The 19,580-nt window shown below is 48.0% G+C and overlaps 1 protein-coding gene across 1 annotated transcript in view; it reads left to right on the top strand.

Annotated features, from left to right (window-relative positions):
* The window catches only part of Vat1l (vesicle amine transport 1 like), a 141,535-nt gene that overhangs the window by 71,633 nt on the left and 50,322 nt on the right, over nt 1-19,580 (top strand). Inside the window, exon 7 of the mRNA XM_047529028.1 lies at nt 4,246-4,440. Coding sequence (XP_047384984.1) covers nt 4,246-4,440 — 195 coding nt within the window. The remainder of the gene's footprint in view (nt 1-4,245; nt 4,441-19,580) is intronic.

The raw sequence follows: 19,580 nt of genomic DNA, 5'->3' as shown, positions 1-19,580 counted from the left end.
GGACCAGCCTCTCAGTTTGGCCACTTTCTGACCAGGTCTCTGCGTGTACCTGAGATCCTCCTGTGTCCCTGTCCTACTGAGTGGGATCCCATGCCTTCACCAAGCTCTGAATGCAGTTATTTTGTCTGCCATTGAGAAACCTCCTCTCTGGGCATTTGCGCCTGCTGTGTGCCTGCTTGGATGTGCATTCCTGTCCAGAGTTACGGAATGCCAGACATTAGCGAATTTGGGCTTGTCCTTTTATCTCACCCCCACCCCCAGGACAGGGGCGGCTGCTCCCCACTGCGCTTGCTGTGTGCCTCCTGCACAGCCAATGCCGCCCAATGGCTTCACTCACTGTTACAAGCGTTTTCTGGGCACCTAATATTTGTAGCACTGTGTCAGGCATCCAGTGCATAGAGAGGTGGCTCCTCTGTTCCAATGAGGAATGCAAACCCAAATGCAGTGAGATGTAACAATGGCGTGATTGATGGCCATCCAGCCTCAGAAGGGGATTGGAATAGGGTGCAGAATAGAAAGCAGCAGGATGGGGCAGAGGCATTTTGAATAGAGTGGTCAGGGAGAGCCGTGGGAAGTTGGGAATCTATTCTATGCGTGGCACTATGGGGCTTTCGTGTGCTCCCAAAGGGCCAGCACCAGCTGCCAGAAACTTCCCTACTTCTGGGAGGTTACTGCTCCCTACACCTACGAGAGTGGAATTAAAGGGCTTCGTTCTGTACTGAGGCTTTAAAGTCCAGGCCAGGAATCACCTAGGCCACAGGATCCGCAGGAGGAGCAGGGTGGGACCCATCCAGGATGCTGTCTTCCCTGTGTCCCCAAAGACAGACAGGGTACCACGTACAGCTGTTTTATTAATGTGGCTGTAACTGGTGTGACTCTTTCGCGGGTTACCACACTGGTCGCGAATTACCTGCAATCCTAAGAAGCGTTTTCCCTTTCTCACCTAAATGCACAATCGCTACCACGCCCAGCACTAAAGAAATCATTGCGGTGCGCCCACGGTCCGCGAACCCCCAGCCTGGGCAGAGGCAGATTCCTCTGCGCGTTGCGCTGTGGGGCTGAAGGTTAAGGATGAAGGCCGACGCTCTGAGCCCTTTCAGAGGACTGGATCCATGCTAGTTGGTTAGAAGTAATCTGAAGAGAGGGTCTAACAGTGGAGGGAGGACTTAGCTCTGAAAGGTTCTTAAAAATATTCTGTGGATTTAAGAAAGGTGTGGGACTTGTACACAGATTTCTCACTCTGCTTTCTTAATTTTGTTCCCTTTTAAGATTTCCCTCATTTTCAAACGTGCCGTTTGCTTTCAGGCCTTAATGATGATACTCACAGATGAGGATCAGGCCTAGAGCAAGGTCTGCCTCCAAATTCAGAGCTCTTAGTTTCTAAAACAAAACATCCCTTTCCAAATTAAGATGATAAAAGTTGCTTGTGCTTATGGAGCACCTAGCAGGTGTCAGGCAGCGTTCCAGGCACCTGACATGCATTAGCGCACTTACTCCTCAGAACAGTGCCATGAGGTTCAGCGAGGAAAGCCAGCACAGATAGACTAGGTGACTCCACTAAAGTCACACAGCTAGTCAGTGGCATTCAGCCCAAGAGCTCTCTTAACCCCAACGGTGGAGCAGTTGTTGATTCAGCAAGCCTCCCTTCCACAAATATTCCTTGAGGCACTGCAGATTTAGCATGCATCAAGTTATTCATCATTTTTCTACCTTTGCTTTGTAAAAAGACATTCATAGTCAAATGTGTGGCTCTTCTAGAGCCGGCCCTTGCCTTTGCCAAGGGCTGTACATTTTTTGGTAAAGAATTCTGTATATGAAACTTATCCCTGATTTCAATCTGTCTTTCCCAGACATATTTACCTGACATGAGTCTCCCAACTCAAACAATCAAAAATCTGGCCAGGCACCGTGGCACACACCTAAAGTCCCAGCATCTCAGGAGGCCAAGGCAAGAGGATCTCAAGTTCAAAGCCAGCCTCAGCAATTTAGCAAGCCTCTGGGCAACTTAGTGAGACCCTGTCTCAAAATAAAAACATAAAAAGAACTGGGGATGTGGCTCAGGGGTTAAGGACTCCTGGGTTCCACGTCTGGTACCAATAAAATAAAATAAAAATCTTTTACTTTTGTAAGCCTCTTCAAATCTTTTTGGAAAGAGGCAGAATACAAATAAGCTCCTTGATAACAAATACTATGAATGCTTATGAAGGTCCGTCACGTTTCCGTTTGCATTCTGTACTGAAACTTACAGTAAACATTTCGCCCATTAAAACCCTCCAGAAGCTAGAAGTTTGAATTTCTAACCGATAACTGGCGCCAAAGGAATAGCAATTAAATCAGTGCAGAGTGGGGGACGGCCCTGTCTGCAGGTTGTTGAGGGATGATGTGCTCGTGCTGATGTCTCAAGTGGGGAGCTGAAAGACTGGAAAAGAGCCACTTGTACCTGTTGTGTGTCCCAGCCGGGTCTTTAGTCCGGGCTTCTCAGCTTCAGTGCAGCAGTATTTTGGGCTGGATCATCTTTGCGGTGGAGTCTGTCCTGGTCACCGTAGGGTGTTGAGCAGCATCCCTGGCTTCTACCCATTAGATGCCAGCAATAGCCCTTGACCCAGGAACACAACCAAAAATGTCCCCCAACATTACTCAACGTCCCTACAGGGGGCAAAACCGCCCCTAGTTGAGAACCACTGCAAAGTCCCAACCCTTCAGCTTCACTGTCCCTTCCCCTTTTCCTTCTGTGTAAGTGACCCCCTGCCCACCCCCCATTCTTCTTCCGTCTCTGACAGACAGGTGTAACCCTGTCCTTATCCCCGCTAGGAAAGCTACCCCTGCAATCACAGGGGTCACCCCACCATGCCCCCCAACAGCTCTTCAACCTCGGCCTCGCCAGCCCCAGAGCAGCTGTCCCCTGCTAAGTGTTTGGTGCCTCATCTTCCGGGAGTCACTGGAGCAGACTCTGCAGATTCTGCAGTCTGGAGAGAAGCTCAGAGCATTTCAGGGAGTGAGCTAAGGAACCAGGACCCCACCCAGCCCCCAGAGCCGGGGATTCCAACCACATTCTTAACGTTCGGACTCTACGTGGCCCAGGACAGCTTGGGTATCCGTCTCCAGAATGCTTGGGGCCAGAAGTGTTTCAGATTTGGGATTTTTTTTAAGTTTTGGAATATCTGCATATGACATAATGAGTTGACTTGGTGATGAGACCCAGGTCTGAACACAAGATTCATTTATGTGTCACTTTATATGCAGAGTCTAAATTTTTTTTTCTGTTTTTTAATTTGTTCTAGTTAGTTATACCTGACGTAGAATGCATTTTGATCCATCATACATTAATGGAGTATAACTTTTCATTCTTCTGGTGTACATGGTGTAGATTTACACTGATTATGTAATCATATATGCACATAGGGTAATAATGTCCGATTCATTCTACTATCCTTCTTACCCCCATACTCCATTCTCTCCCTTCTAATGCAAAGTACCTCTATTCTTCCCTATGGCCCCCCACTTATTGTGAATTAGCATCCTCACATCAAAGAAAACATTCGGCCTTTGGTTCTTTGGGATTGGATTATTTCACTTAGCATGATATTCTCCAGCTTCATTCATTTAGTGGCAAATGTCATACTTTCATTTTTCTTTAAGGCTGAGTAATATTCCATTGTGTACACGGACCACATTTTCTTTATCCATTCATCTGTTGAAAGGTGGTTCCATAGTTTAGCTATTGTGAATTGAGCTGCTATAAACATTGATGTGGCTGTGTCACTATAGTTTGCTGATTTTAAGTCCTTTGCATATAGGCCAAGGGATAGCTGGGTCAATAGTGGCTCCATTCCAAGTTTTCTGAGGACTCTCCATACTGCTTTCCAGAGTCACCAGGAGAAAAATCCAACTTGAAGAAAATTTTACATGATGTTTTAGTGCATCTGCATTTTGATAAGACCCGTCACACAAGGTCAGGTGTGAAGTTTCCAAGTGTGGCATCCTGTTGGCTCTGAACTTCACAGACATTGGAGCTTTTTGGATTTGGGGGTTTGGGACGTTCAACCTGCACTTGGTTTGGGGCTCTCCCACCTAGATCCTGGAGCTCACTCAGCGTGAGCCTTGCTGTCTGTCGTATCCTGTGCACTCCCAGCACCTCCTGATGAAACAGGTGCTTTAAAAATACCCAAGGAGAGCTGCCAGCGTCGGGGCGGCAGATGTGGCTGGCATCGCGTCTCCCTAACCCAGTGCCCACTTCTCTTCCAGTGGTGGCAGGTGGAGAAAGTGAACCCCATCAAGCTGTACGAAGAGAACAAAGTCATCGCGGGGTTTTCCCTCTTACACCTGCTCTTCAAACAGGGCCGAGCGGGCCTCGTTCGCGGTGTGGTGGAGAGACTCATAAGCCTGTACAGCCAGAAGAAGATCAAGCCGGTGGTGGACTCCTTGTGGGCCCTGGAGGAGGTAAGGATGGTGTCTTCCCGCCGTAAGCAGCCTCCTGTCTTCGGTGCAGGCAAGTCTGGGCAGCCAGAGACAGTTTGTTACTAATGACTTTTCCCCAGGTTGGTTTGTTGGAAATGAGTGTCCTGAAAGTCTTTGTCTCATAGTTTAGTGCTTTTGATGGAGAAACTATTGAAGTTTCTTAGTATTTCTCAGACTGTGCCCTGGCTCTGTACCAGTGTCGTGAACCCTTGCCTGCTGAATTTTCATGCAGGGGTACAGTTCAGCTGGGTTACCAGAGAGTACATGCACCATTACAGCATCATTGCACATTGTCACCTTGTGGGTACATCAGAGATCAAGGGCGACAAGAACTCAGAGCTGAGATGATTTGTGTGCTGAGCCCAGATGTTTTCAACCCCCCAGGGGGACATTGTTAGCTGTCATGGTGGATGCTGTAATTCTTGCTGAATGGTTAGGTCTGCTGTTGGATTGAGTCTTTTCACTAATGGGTCCACCAGAAGTTCTAGTAGTTGAAAGCATTTTTGACCATGAAAAAATGAAGAGCCCCTATCATTACCTTTGAGGGTGCTGAAACATGAACCAGTTGTATTGGTTCATGTACGACTTGCAGGAGGAGATGGGGTCTAAACAGCCCTTCTGGATAAAGGAAGCTTTGGACAAAGTAAGAATTAGTTGTGGTTGCTCTTTCTGAGGACAAATGGAGGGTGTGGCCTGGGTTTCAGGAGGTGTTGCACTAAGATCTTCCAAAGTCAGGAGTCTATATAACGTTGACTTCAGGGAGCCAAGAAGTCCCTGAAAAATATCTTAAAATATGTGGGGTGTGTTTTTGTGTTTTCCATTTCTCACGGGTGAAGTGCTTTATAGTATGAGTGCTGTTTTGTACTTTGAGGAGTCACAGATGTCTTTACCATTTGTAGCAAACGCTACGTTCTATGGGACAAGGTGCGTGTGTTTCTGGGAAGAAACCACTGTACTTGCCTGTTGGACTAAGTTGACTCAAAGGCAGTAGCTTTCCAAGCACAGAGATCTCCCCAAAATGCTTTGTGGGGAGAACTGTCTCACAAAAAGCAAATCACCCTGTGTCTGTGGACCAGAAAGTTGTCTGTGTATACTTCATGCATAGTCTCAAACTCAGCCACCAAAAGATTTTTTATCCTTTTATTGGGATATTAGTGTTATATATAATAGTTGGGTTCATTTTGACATAATTACGTATGCATGGGAATTTAATTTACTCCATTCCAGTCCCTGTGGTCCCCACTTTTTCTCCCCTTCTCCCTTCTATTGGTCTACCTTCCACTCATTTATATACACAGACATATATATATATATATATATATACATATATATATATAATCTTTTTATACAAATGTTTTATTACATAAAATTTTAAGTGCATTTGTATATACACACACATATATACATGTAGTTAAAGTAGTACAGTATACTTGTCACCCTGATTCAACATCTGCTCAATTACATGCCATCTTTGCATAGGCTACTTTGAGTACTTTCATTCCACCGTTCCACCCTTTTCCGGTCCTTCTTCCCTCCCCATCAATCTCCTTCCTATGCTCCACTGATCTCTCTCCTATTTTCATGGGATTCCCCCCTGCTCCCCCCACCTTTTTGGTTTACCTTCCACAAATGAGAGAAAACATTTGCTCCTTGACTTTCTGGGTCTGACTTATTCCACATAGCATGATGTTCTCCACCTACCGGCAAATGCCATGATTTCATTGTTTGTGGCTGTTGTGTATAGAGACCACATTTTCTTCACCCCTTCATCTGTTGGCAGGCATCTGAGCTGGCTACTGTGAACTATGCTGCTATAAACACTGATGTGACTATCACTATAGTATGCTGATTTTGGTTCCTTTGGATAAATACCGAGGAGTGGAAGAGTTGGGTCATATGGTGGTTCCATTCCTAGCGTTTTGAGGAATCCCCATACTGCTTTTCAGAGTGATTGTACCAATTTGCAGTCCTACCAACAATGAACGTGCATACCTCTTCCTCTACATCCTTGCCAGTATTTATTATTCATATTCTTGATGGTTTCCATTCTGACTGGAATGAGGGGAAATCTTAATGTCATGTTGATTTGCATTTCCCTGATTATTAGAGATGTTGGACATTCATTTTTTTTTTCATGTATTTGTTGGGGATGTTTTCTTTTGAAAAATGAAAAAATCTTATTTCTTTTGATAGAAGAAATACATCCTCATTACAGGAAATTCCCAAATTAACCAAAAACATAAGGAGAAAATAAATGACAGGTCCACATTCCAGAGAAGGATAATGTCATTAACATCTTGTCTCACTTCCTTCCAGTGTTTTCTCTAATGCAGGTGCTCACTGTGATTCAATTCATTGCTAAATTAAACCAGTTAATAATGCATGCTTTCTGCTGTGTAATTACCAAAATGGTTAGCCTGTTGTGGTGATCTTCTTGAAAATGTTTTTAATTGAATGAGTTGGACATCCATATGTTCACCATGTCTTCTCAGTGGAACGGGAAAGGGCTGAGCTGCATGGATATGGGTTCTCAGTGTCAGGGAGGAGAGAAAATTGGAAATAGAAAAGACCAGGGGGAGGAGGTTAATTCATCCATGGGTCAGAGAAGACACTTATGCCTAAACTCAGTGCCCAAAGGACTCCAGCAAGTCTGGTGGCATTAAGTGAGGATTGAAAGCCAAGAGGGACTCCTGCTGGCCCAGGGGGTTCTTATGAGTATATCCGATATCTTTACTTGGTCACAGTGGTAATTAAATCACCAAATACTTATTAAATAACTACTGTGTGCCCAGTACTGTGCAGATGCCAGAGACCCAGTGGCAACCAGATGGTCAAGTCCCTGGACTTCATAGAGCTTGTATTCGAACAGTGGAAAGGGGCGGAAATACTGAAGTAGACAAACACACGCAGGGTTATTACCAACTAATGAGTTCATGGAAGGAGATAAGTCGGGGTGCATGTGAGTGACTCGGTGGAGTGGGGAGACTTGGTTTCTGCTGAGCAGTGAAAATCACCTCTTCATTATTGCTCTCCTACGTGCCTTTTTAGAATTTTTTTGGTTTTTGCCTAATCAACCCTTTCATGAAAATTTTGTATTCCCTCTCTCTGCACACACACACATTCTCTAAGAATACCTGTGCTCTGTGCATTGAAAGAATAAGATTTTTTCATCTCCTGAGAATGCCTTTCCACCTCGTTGGCGTGCTAAGGGGTCCATTGAGGATGCCCACTGCAGACTGAGTAATAAAGATGGACGGTTCCTTGGAGTGACAGCTTTTGAGCTGGGATAGGAAGGTGGCAAAAATCTGAAGGAAGAGTATTTAAAGCAGAGAGACCCTAAGAGATGAGCAAGAACCATCTTGGAGAATTCCACAGGTGTCTTGTGAGCCAAGGAGGATGTGGTGCAAAGAGCCTGAATAGGACAGCGAGGAAGGGCCAGAGGGGAACTGTGCTTGACTCTAAGCACTGGGGGAGGCTGCTAAAGGGTCAAAGTCAAGAGGTGCTATGCCGTGGTCCCAAGGGAAGAGGCTGGGGTTGCTAGCCAGGGCCCTGGGCAAGTACCGAAGTCTAATATGCAGGGAAGACCCCATCTGTCGAAGGAGTGGCAGAGGCACCCTGACGTGCAGATCAGGAAGCTGACGGCAGGCTGCTCCGCTGCCCTTAGCGGGGTCAGCAGGACTCATCACAGCCCTCGCTGCTGAGGTCACAGGCGCTTTATGACTGCCAGAGCTCACTCAGGACCGGCAGAGCGTGAGCGTGCTGAGGATGCAGAGCAGGGCCCTGGGGACCCGGCTGGAGCTTGCTTGACTGGGCTGTGGGCTGCGTGCAAGGAAGTCTGGGGTCTTCCCTCCCATCTCCGCTCTTGGTGCTGCTGTCTAAAGTGGATTCCCTCCTACAAGGAGTCTCCTTACTGACTGTCCCTGCCTTGCCTCTTGCCCCGCTCCAGGGCATTCTCTGACCAGCTACCTCAGGGGGCTGAGCAAAACCTAAACCAGATCAAGCTCCACCCTCCCTGCTGAAAGCCCGCCCACCCGTGGCTCCCTCTGAGCCTGAAATAGTCTAGACCCCTATCGTGGTCACAGGCCCACCCCATCTGATTCCCACCCGTCTCCACCAGCTCCTGTGTGCACCTCCCTCCTCCATCCAAGCTTCCACTGCGCGCAGGCTTCGGGTCCTCGAACCCACCAAGCCTCCTGTCTGGAGCCTCTGAACCAGTTGCTTCCTCTATTTTGAACGTTCCTCTTCCTGGTGTTTGCCAGCTGGCTTCCTTCTCGTTCCTTGAGACTCAGCTTCAACGTGAACTCTAGGGAGCAGCCTTCTCTAACCCCACCTCTTAAAAGAGGCCACCTCTGTGCTTCTCCTGCACTCACTTCCCAGTTTGATACCCTCCGGACTCACCGCTGTTTGAAATTCTCTTGTGCATTTGTTTGCTGACTTGTTTCGACTCTTGCCCCCCTGCCATGTGAACCCCATGTGAGGAAAGACCCACACCCTGTTACTCCAGACCCCTGTGCCCGGCAGAGGAGATGCATGAATAATTAAGGAATCCCCAACACACAGAAATAGGACGAGTTGGAGATTTTCTGTACTTAATAATAAATATTTTACGAATGAATGAATAACTGAATGAATGAGCAAGCTGTACTAAAAAAGGTATCATTACTTAAAGCCAAGTTTACAAAGTCATATTTTCTCAACCTGGGTGTGATTGATATTTGAAGAATAATTCTTTGCTGGGGGTGGAGGGGGTGCCCTGTGCACAGCGGATGGTCATCAGCATCCCTGGGGAGCACCTACTTTCTGCCAGCAGAGGCAATACAAAAATGTTCCAGACATTGTCAAATGTCCCCTGGGTGGGACAAGGGTCAAGGACGAAATCACCCCGACTTGAGAACCACTGCTTCCAAAGAAGCTATGATGATTGATTTAGTTGCCAGCAAACAAAGGGATTGTAGATCTTTCCAGCAGGGAGAGAGAGAGATGGCTGCTGCCTGTTTGCCAACTGAAGCGTCCACAGCCGCTCATCAGCAGCACCCACCAACATTCTGAGGGTTCTTTTCTACAGTAGTTACAGACATCTGTTTAGAGCCATGGTTGAGCCAAATGTGGCTATTTATCAAGCCCACGTAGCTCTGCTGGGATCTAAGGGAGTAGTGCCCGCTTATTGCTTACGAGCCTTGGAAGGGGGCAAAATTGGTTTTCAGACCAGCTCCAGAACTCCATCTATGGAATAGAAAGTCCACAGGGATTAAAAGAAAATTTTCTTGGGCTCTCCGAGACTTCCAACTAGAAGATTTAATAATATCAGAGACGATTAAAGTTTCTTTTTAGCCATCTGTCTTTGGCTTTATTGTGAGTTTAATACACGGAGCAGAGTGGTTATAATGTAGCCTCAGGTTTGCTTCCAGATATGAAATGTGCAGCTGTATATTAAGTTGGAACAAAATTAACTTCACAGACAGTTTAGAGGTGAGAAAGGGATGCAAAGAACTGTTGATCCATGGAACAGCAGAAGCTTTGTGGAGCACCTACTATGTGCTGGTACTGTTTCAGGCTGTCAGGTCTAGAGAAGTCGTAGACAACAGGTTTTCCACCCTTGAGTTTATAACTTACTTTATAAGACAAAACTTAAAACTGTGAAACAATTAGAGAAGAACGTAGCAGTCAATCATGGGGCATTGATTTCAACACAACTGGGTTTGAAAATCAGAGGAACAATGATAAGAATGTTCAGAAATGGTTTTAAGAATGAGGTGGGACTTCACTAGGATCGGAAGCCAGTTGTTACTGGGATATGTTTGTGTTAGTCAGCCTTGTCACCACTGTGACCAAAAGACCTCAGAAGAACAACTTTATAGGAGAAAAAGTTTCTTTGGGGGCTCATGGTTTCAGAGGTCTTACAGCCTACTCCATTCTTTAGGGCCTGAGGTTAGGCAGAATATCAGGGCGGAAGTGTGTTGCAGAGGAAGCAGCTGGGAACATCACACCGTGAAGCAGGCAGAGAACTCTGCTCAACAAGGACAAACTGTAAACCCCAAAGCCATGCCCCAGGGACCCACCTCCTCCAGCCACACCCTATCTGCCTACAGTTACCACAGAGTAAGTCCCTATGATAGGATTAGTGCACCGATTGCATTGTCTCACACATGAGCTTTTGGGGGACACCTCATAGCTATAGCTAAAGCCTAACATTCTGCCTCTGGCCCCCAAATCTCCTGCATTTCTCACAATGGAAAGTACGTTTCGTTCATTTCCAAGAGTCCCCGTGGTCTCCACAGTTTCATCATTCTCAAAAGCCTAAGTCCAAAGTCTCCACCGAGATTTAAGGCAAACTCACATGAGCGCTTGTGAATATCAAAAGCAAGTTACACATATCCACTATTTGAAGGCACATTGTAAATATCTCCATTCCAAAAGGAAGAAATAGGGGCAGAGAAAGAAGGAATAGGAACAAATCCAGCTGAGCCAACAAGTCCTATATTTCTGCATCCAGCATCTGGGGCATATGGTAGCACAATGTTCTCTCCAGAGGGCTTGTGCAACTCTCCCCCTCCGACTTTGCTGATTGAAGACCACATGGCCTCTCTGTTGGCTTGTTCCTTCTCTATGCCTGCAGACATCCCACGTTACTGGCATTTTTAATCTCGGGAGTCTCCACTGCTGCTTCGGCTTCCTTCTTACTTCTCTACCCATTGCCTTCTTGGGGGCAGCCCAAGGGACTCTGACCCTAATGCATTTTACCTGGCTTCCCAGTCCTTCCTTTGAAATCTCAGTGGAAGCCGCCATGACCCCCTAACTCCAGCATCCTACATTTCTGCAGAACCAGCACAATGTGGTTAACGTCAAGGTCTTGCACCATCTTGAGCAGTAGCCAAGGCTCTGGGGACCATGGTTGTAGCAGCCTCTGAGTCCCTGGGTGACTCAGCATGGTGAAACAACTTTCTCAGCTCCCCTGTGCAAGCAGGGGCCCCCATGGTCTCTTCTCAAAGAAATTTGTACTTTTACAATCTTGAGCATGAGATGGGTGTGGTCTTACCAGTTCCTAAAGTGCTCTCAAGTCACCTTTCCTATTGTTTCTGGATGAAATAATTAGCATTACTTTCATGACTGTAATCTCTTTAAAAACCACATCTTCCTTAGCTCCAGTTTTACTACCAGTTTTCTGGTAACGTTGTAAGTTTTTTGAATCTTTTAGCTCTGCTTTCTGCTCCTGATTATCACAATAAACTTGGCTTTAAAACTGCCAGGAAAATCCATGCTACTGCTTGAATGGTATTCTGCCTAGAAATTTCTTCCACCAGATTAAGAAATCCATCACCTTTAAATTTAGCCTCACAGAGCCTCAGAACATCAGAAAAAATGCAAATTTTTAGCAAGCACATAGCACAAATAACCTGTAGTCCAATCTCCAATAGAGTTCTCCTTTTCCTCTGAAACCTCATGAACCCGTCTTTACTGTCCACAGTCCTATACGCATTCTGATCATCTGAGATCCCACCATAGTTGCCCACTGAGGTCCATTTACAACATTCTAAATCCTTTCCAGCTTGCATCACTAAAATTTCCACAATTCCTCCCCCAAATTCCAAAAAGCTCCAAAAGCTTCTGGACCACATGGTCAGGTTAGTCACAATAATGATCCTACTTCTCAGTACCAGTTTTCATTTTAGTTAGCTTTGTCACCACAATGACCAAAAAACCTGATGAGAACAATTTTAAGGAGGAAAAGATTATTTGGGGGATCAGAGTTTCAGAGGTCTTAGTCCATAGATGGCCTACTCCATTTCTTGGGGCCTGAGGTGAAGCAGAACATCAGTGCAAAGGTGTGTGGTGAAGGAGAAAGCTGGGAACATCACACCAGGAAGCAGAGAGTCCCCTCACCCAAAGGTACACCCCCTATCACCCACCTCCTCCAGCCATACCCTGCCCGCCTAGAGCTACCACCCAATTAGTTCCTATCAGAGGATGAATGCACCAATTAGGTTAGGACTCTCATAACCCAATTCTTTCACATCCAGGCCTTCTTGCATTGTCTTACACATGAGCTTTGAGCAGACAACTCATAGCTAAACCATAGCAAGATTGAAGTCACACACACACACACACACACACACACACACACAAAAGATCTAATGAACATGAGGAACAGTATAAACAAAATGACAGGACTGAGTAGGGGGAGGCAGGATAAACAGAGAGAAGAAATGAGGTCTGTTTGATGGATGGAGTCAAACCACAGATACCCTTGCTACTGGGCAGAGGACTTGGAATTGGCCATCTGGGTGAGGGGCTGCTATTAGACAGTGTGACCTTAGCAGCATGCACCATTTCACTTCACTTCTCTATTCCCTGAGGTCCACCTGGTCCCACATTCCATCCTAAAGATAGGTGCTCAGACTGTATTTCTGTGGCCTCCGATTAACAGTTGCCTTCACCTGTCTGCCGCACAACAGCACACCAAGGGCTACATGGAGATCTTAATTTTTAAAATCTACTATTGAAGACCTCATCTGTCCTAACAATGTTATTTACATAAAAGTCTATGACTATAGCCTGTCTCTAATAACGATAGTACATAAAAGCCTAACTCCAAGAATGACATCTCTGGTTTCATGTGGCTATTTTAACTTAATTTAATTAAGTCATATTGAAAATGCAGTTCCTGGGGCTGAAAATGTGGCTCCGTGGTAGGTTGCTTGCCTAGCATGCACCAGGCCGTGGGTTCAATTCCAGAACCACCAAATGGTGGGGGGGAGCTGTTTAAAAGTGCAGTTCCTCAGTGACAGTGGCCACATTTCAAGTGCTCAAAAGCTACATGTGACTGGTGGTTATCTTACGGGATGGAACAGCTATGGAAGAACGTTCCTACCAGGGGAGAAAGTTCTACTGGAGCTGGTCTGTGAGATGACTGCTTCCTTCTGTTTGAAGGTAGAAAATCGCCTGTCCCCCCAGCATTCCCCGTGGTGGCCCTGAGAGGATTATGTTACCGTGCCCTTCTCTCCACACCTCTCTTTGCCTTGGCTGTAGTGAAGGTCGCTTATTTGATGGAAGTGTCCTTAATCTCTTCTCGTTATGTTGTGTATTTTTACCTCCATGCTAACGGTGATGGCTGAATTGTATTCGTCTTTCATTCTAAGTCATCACAAATCCTAAACAGATAGAGGTTTGTCCAAAAGAAATAAACGAATAGGGAAACATGTGAAGCTGAGATTGGCAGATCCTCTTCTCTGTCCCATGACAAGAGGGTAACTTGATAAAAAGGGAGACTGATGTGGGACAGTGACGAGGAGGGTAGACGGACCCGGGAGCCAGGCTGTGGCAGGGAGGGGTGATTGTCAGTTTTAGAACAGCCACAGGCTTCAACTCCAGTGCCCAACTGGGAAGTTAAGAGAGGATGGAGCCAAGATGCCCCAACCCAAACGGAGAGGTAAAGACTGGGGAGAAGCGTGGAGCCAACCTTGACCATGTGGGTGGAGACTGGCTGCTGTAAAGGTGTAGAAGCTCCTTCTGAGGCTCAGTGGGGGTGAGGGAGGATTGCTTGAGCAGCACCCGAAGGAGCAGTGTGTGTCACACCCTGTGCACAGTGACCAGGAGGAGGGACTGGGGACAGCTCATCCAGCCAGGTGGCCACGGCAGTGTTTGAGGTAGGAATAGGTAGGCTTCTGATAGCAGTGGGGGCAGTGGATGGAAGAGAGTAAGTAAATTCAAAAGAGGAAATTTTAATATAAAGGAGAACCAAGAGTCAGAGATGACCGAGGGAGTGAACCTGGGAGCCCAGAGATGGGGGCTAGCTGCATCATTTTAGTTAGCCAGGGCAGAAACTGACATGAATTTGATGAGCTTAGGTGTGAGCTGGGTTTACAGTGATCCTGGAACAGGTAGAGATGACCAGAGGCACCTCCAATCCACAGTCTCGTGGAGGTCAGAGAAGGGGACCAGCCACTGTTACTGAGGATTCACTACCTGCCAAGCTCTGCGCTAAGTGCTTCAGGTATCCACTGATTTATACGCTACAAAGCCCAAAGACCCAAGTTAGTATCCTCATCCTGTAGATCGTGAAACTGAGATTTGGAAAGGTTTAATTGCCTAAAGTCCCAGATTATAATTGATTTGGTGGGCATTTGAACACCAGGGAAGTCTAATGCGTAGAAGTTATTGAAAATGATGGCAATAAATAAACTCATTGAAGAAAAGAATGAGTGAAATAATTACACTAGCAAACATTCAGCATAGTGTGTTTACATGAACAAAGAGCCTGGCCAAGCCCTGAACATTAATTAGCTGATTTCCTGTGCACGATCACCCTGAGTGGTGGCTGCTGTCACAGTCCCTGTGATACAGATGAGGAGATGGAGGTTACATAGAGACCAATGCACCGCCCAAGCTCACACAGTGAGGACGCGTAGCAGACTCCCAAGTCCACACCAGGGACATTAACTTCCCCACCCTGCAGGCAGAGGACAGGGCGTCCCAGGCAGGCACTGATAGACTGACCTCCATGACTGTCTGACAGGTCATTAGCATTGACTGCTGCTCAGGAGTCAGGAAGGACATGGAGGAGACACCTTTGGATCTGCTCGGAGTTCACGGTTGACCTTTTGGAAAGCTATTTCAGTAGAAGGACGAGGGCAGGAGGCTGGATGCACAGGGTCAGGAAGGGAATGCGTGGGTGGGTACGGGTAGGACAGGCTGCGGCCTGCAGTGGCCTCCTGCTGGACCTCAACCAGTCCAAATGCCTGGGAGACAGCCAGGAGGTGCCGCGAAGCTCAGTGTCTGCCCGAAGTAGGGGGTAGGAGGAATGGGGAGACTGCTGAGGCCGTGGGGTTGCTTTTTTGAGGAGTAAAAATGTTCTAAAAATAATGGTGATGATGGTTGCAAATTGTGGATATGCCAGAAACCTCTGCATTGCACTTTAAGTGGGGGATTGTTTGGGATGTGAATTAATTTTAATTAAACCTAACACACAGACATCATACGGATGCACACCACACACACATACACACACACACACTCACCCTATACATTCAGAAGGGACACAACTGGAGGGCTATTTAAAGTTGGAAAAAGAGGGGACTTGGAAGGTAGGACAGTGGCAGTGCCCAGGAGGTCCAGATCCTTGGCCCCAGTCTCCACTAACACCCTAGCCACACGACCTCACTGGCCATTCTCCCAGTATGCAGATGAGAAAACTGAGACTCCAGAAGTGACTTCTGTGCTTACTCTATGTCTCTCCTCTTCCTTTCCTCTCTCCTGCGTGCCCTCCTTTCTCCAGTGGAATCCTGAATTCTTCAGTATGACATGATCACCCCAGCCCACACATTCCTCATTCCCACCATATCTTCCCACATGCCTGGTCACATGTTTCTTGTCACTCAAATGCATTGTGCTGATGCATCATGGCCGGAGCCCTGCTCTGAGGCATCCGGCAGACCACACAGAGGCCCAGATCTGGCTCAGCACATTCACCTGTGGATCTGTGGTAGGCTGAACAATGACTGATGCCCAAATCAAATCCCTTTGAATATGTCACCTTGCATGGCAATAGGGACCTTGCAGATGCAAGTAGTTAAGGATTTTGAGGTGTGGAAATTACCTTGGAGCATCCAGATGGGTCCAATGCAGTCACAAGGGTCCTGGAAAGAGGGAGGCAGGGGCCAGTCAGAGAAGAGGGAGGTGATGTGGGGCCAGAGCTGGGGAAGGAGAGGAGCCTAGGAGGGGGTTCTTCCTAGGGTCTTCTGAAGGAACACAGCCCTGCCCACACCCTGCTGCCAGCCTGTTTTAGTCTTCTGACCTACAGAACTGTGAGAGAAAAAAATGATGCTTTAGTCCATTAAACTTGTGGTAGTTTGTTACAGCAGCAACTGAGAACTAATACATCTGCCATTCCAAACATTTCCAGGGTACCTGCTCACCACACACCAGCCCCTGGCAAGTGAGGAGGCCTGGGTGTGCGCTCCAGGGGCAGCCAGTCGCCAGAGTGAACAGATGTCACTTGGCAGGGAGAAGACTGAAGAGATGGGTGGGGTAGACCTAGGCCTGTGTCACAGCCTGGGCGAAGGTCTAGGAGCTGGAGAGAGAGACAGGTAGGCCTGCTCAAGCACAGAGGGAAGTTCATCCGGCTGCCGTAGAACGAAGGGGAGCTCAGGTGTCCGGCCTTCAGAGGACACAACTGGAGACGGGATGGAGCTCCCCCTAGTTGCCCAGACGCACCCAGCACCTTGGTCCCACTGGACGATTGTGGTCCTGTGCCCCTCTACCTCTGGCCCTGCTGCTGACTTGGCCTGTGGTGCCCTTCCCCCATCCTGCCAAACTCCTGGTCACTCTCTGAGATTCGGGCCTGGTGACGTTGGCTTCTCTGGGGAAGCACCCCTCTTCTTGGCACCACCCGAGCTGAGGTAGGAGCTTCTGCTCGCAGATGCCATGGGCTTGACTCCCTCACCAGCAGGTGCACAGGCAGTTACCTGTGAGAAGGGGAGAGACGGGGCAGCTTCTGGTTCCCCCTCGGGGGAACTGACTCCAGTGGCCTAACACCGAGGAGGTGCTTCTGTGGCTGGACAGGCGGGGAGTGGTCAGCGTCAGCTGTTGTCATCACAGTGGCTGCAAGTGTGTCCCCCCAGGGTTGAGAGCGTGGAGGTCAGGGACTCTCTGGCAGGGTGCCAAGCCAGGAGAACAGGGGACCTGGCCTGTAAGAGACTTCTGGGGCCTCAGGATATGTGTTCCCATCGGCCCGCTGTGGCACCGAACAATTCCATCTACCCCAGAGACCTCAGCTGATGGCAGGATCAGGTTTATCCACAGCTCCACGCTCCTCGTGAGGAGGCCGTGAGCTCCGTTCTGAGTACACTCCTGTGAGGACGAAGATGATCACTCCTGCCTTCATGCCTGTCACTTGGCTAAAAATACATCACGAAACAGGATTTCCTTGAGAGCCAAGAGACAGCATCAACGCAGGCTGCTGTTGGCTGTGTCTTCAGAAGACCCAGACCAGCAGTCTACGGCATCCAAAGGCTAGAAATGTCATTTGCCTTTGAAGTAGATGGAGAAGTCACCTCATGTATCTTATTTGCAAGAAGGAAACAGTGGAGCATTTTAAAGTATTTTCCAAGGTCTCTGTACTGATACGTGAATCACAGATTCTGACCTATGCACTAAACTAGGTAAAAGAGATCTGCACTGCGGAGAAGAGTTGTTTGAACACCAGAATGCACATTTACAGCACTAAAGGTCACATCCTTGCAGGTAAACATGCCATGGACCTTGCCTATACTCTCGCCTTCTGGAATCCATTCTCTCTGAGCATCTGTTTTCTCCATTAAATATGGAGATTCTACCATGTTCCCTGTTATCAATTTTGCAATTATCATACAATTCCTTGAGTCCACATGTTCAACTCTTGCAAATGGCAAAGTCTTCTGCCAAGTTGTGGTAGACTCTCGTCAGCCACCTCTGATTGGATGATACAAGTACTGGAGACAACAGATTAGTTCTCTTGCCCCGCCTACTTCCTGTTTGGCTTCTAGCACTTCCTTTTTCTGTCCCTCACCTATAAATGGGAACAACTGACCCATGTCCCAGGGCAGTTATGTATTAGCTTGTTGGGCTGCTATAACAAAGCACCACAGGCTGAGTGGCTTGAACCGCTGCCAGTAGTCTCTGAGTTCTGGAGTCCGGAAGTACACAGACCAAGGTGTCAGCAGGGTTGGTTCCTTCTGAGGGCTACGAGGGGGAATCTGCCCTTGCCTCTCTTAACTACCTCTGGTAGTTCAGCCATGTCCGGTGTCCCTTGGTTTGTAGACACATCACCCCAATCTCTGCCTTCATTTCATGTAGCCCAGCTGTGTGCATCTATCTCCAAAATTCCCCTTTCTATCAGGACAGCAGTCATATTGGATGAGGTCCTACCTTACTCCACTGTGGCCTGATCTTAACTAATTATATCTACAAAGACCCTGTTTCCAAGTAAGGTCAGACATTAGGACTTCAGCGTATAAATTGGGGGAGAGGGGAGGGACAATTCAACCCACAACAAATTGTGAGTCACCTATGATTGACAAGTGACAACGTTCTGTGAGTCATCAAGGGCTGAAGAGAGAAAATTTCGGGCCCCAGGTTAGGACAGGTCGTCCTTTCTCCCGTCACAACTGTGAGTCCTTGCAAAATGTCCTGGGCTTGCTTTCGTCCTCTGTGCAATAGGGACAGTGGCAGCCCTCCTCCATGGGACTGTCATGCACATGCTGAGGCAATGCCTGGAAGCCCTCCAGGCCTGCAGCAGCAGTGAGCCCCGCTGCCACCCAAGAAGGGAGCCAGGGGGAGGCCTCTCTCTGCAGCTGGTCCTCCCGGGCTGGTTTCCTGTCTGTTGTGCCACCACCGTGATGAAGCCAGCTCCCGGGCGCTGTCTCCTTATGCTCACGGTCCTCGCCAAAGACGTCTGTGAGCCACTTGGTGGAGCAGAAGCTCCCCGCAGCACAGTGATCCCCACCCGCTGGTGTCTGCATTCCTCCCTCCTCCTCCGGCCTGCCTGATCACTAAGCTGTGAGCATGTTCTTGGAACCGTTGCCAGGCAAGTGCCACGCTCCGGTTAGTCATTTAATAAACTCCAAGTGAGCAGCTGCCCAGGGAGCCCTGGATGAGTGACAGAGAACAGGAGGGGCGCAGGCTTGACGTTGGCCCTGAACCAGGCCCAGGGCCGAGCGCTTGATGAGTGTTAGCTCATCTCCACAGGACTTCCCATCTTACAGATGAGGAAACTGAGGCTCACAGAGAGGAGTGAGTGGCCCGGGTGAGGTCGCACAGCCAGGAAGTGGGGGAGCCAGAACCTGACTCTGGAGCTCGTTCTCCCCGAGGCTGTGCTGACGACCCAGGCCTCCACCAGCTTCAAGGGAGGGGGTCACTGTCCCATGCCCTTCTCCCTGGTGGCTCCATCTCCCTGGCTGGAAGCATCCAGGTTCAAAGGGAGCGTTCAGCCTTCAAGTCCTCAGTCCTAACGTCTCTGATTATACATCTGCTTTGCATCGTAAGCCTTAGTTTTCTGCATCTGTAAAATGGGAATAACCCTTGACCTTCCTTCCTGCTCCAAAGTTTCTTGCAGGCAATGTGCAAGCTGCCAACTGCTTGCTGGATCT

This window comes from Sciurus carolinensis, chromosome 16, assembly GCF_902686445.1.
Source record: "Sciurus carolinensis chromosome 16, mSciCar1.2, whole genome shotgun sequence".
Lineage (NCBI taxonomy): Eukaryota > Metazoa > Chordata > Mammalia > Rodentia > Sciuridae > Sciurus > Sciurus carolinensis.
Note: the sequence above shows the minus strand (reverse complement) of the source record. Positions and strands in the feature narration are given on the sequence as shown.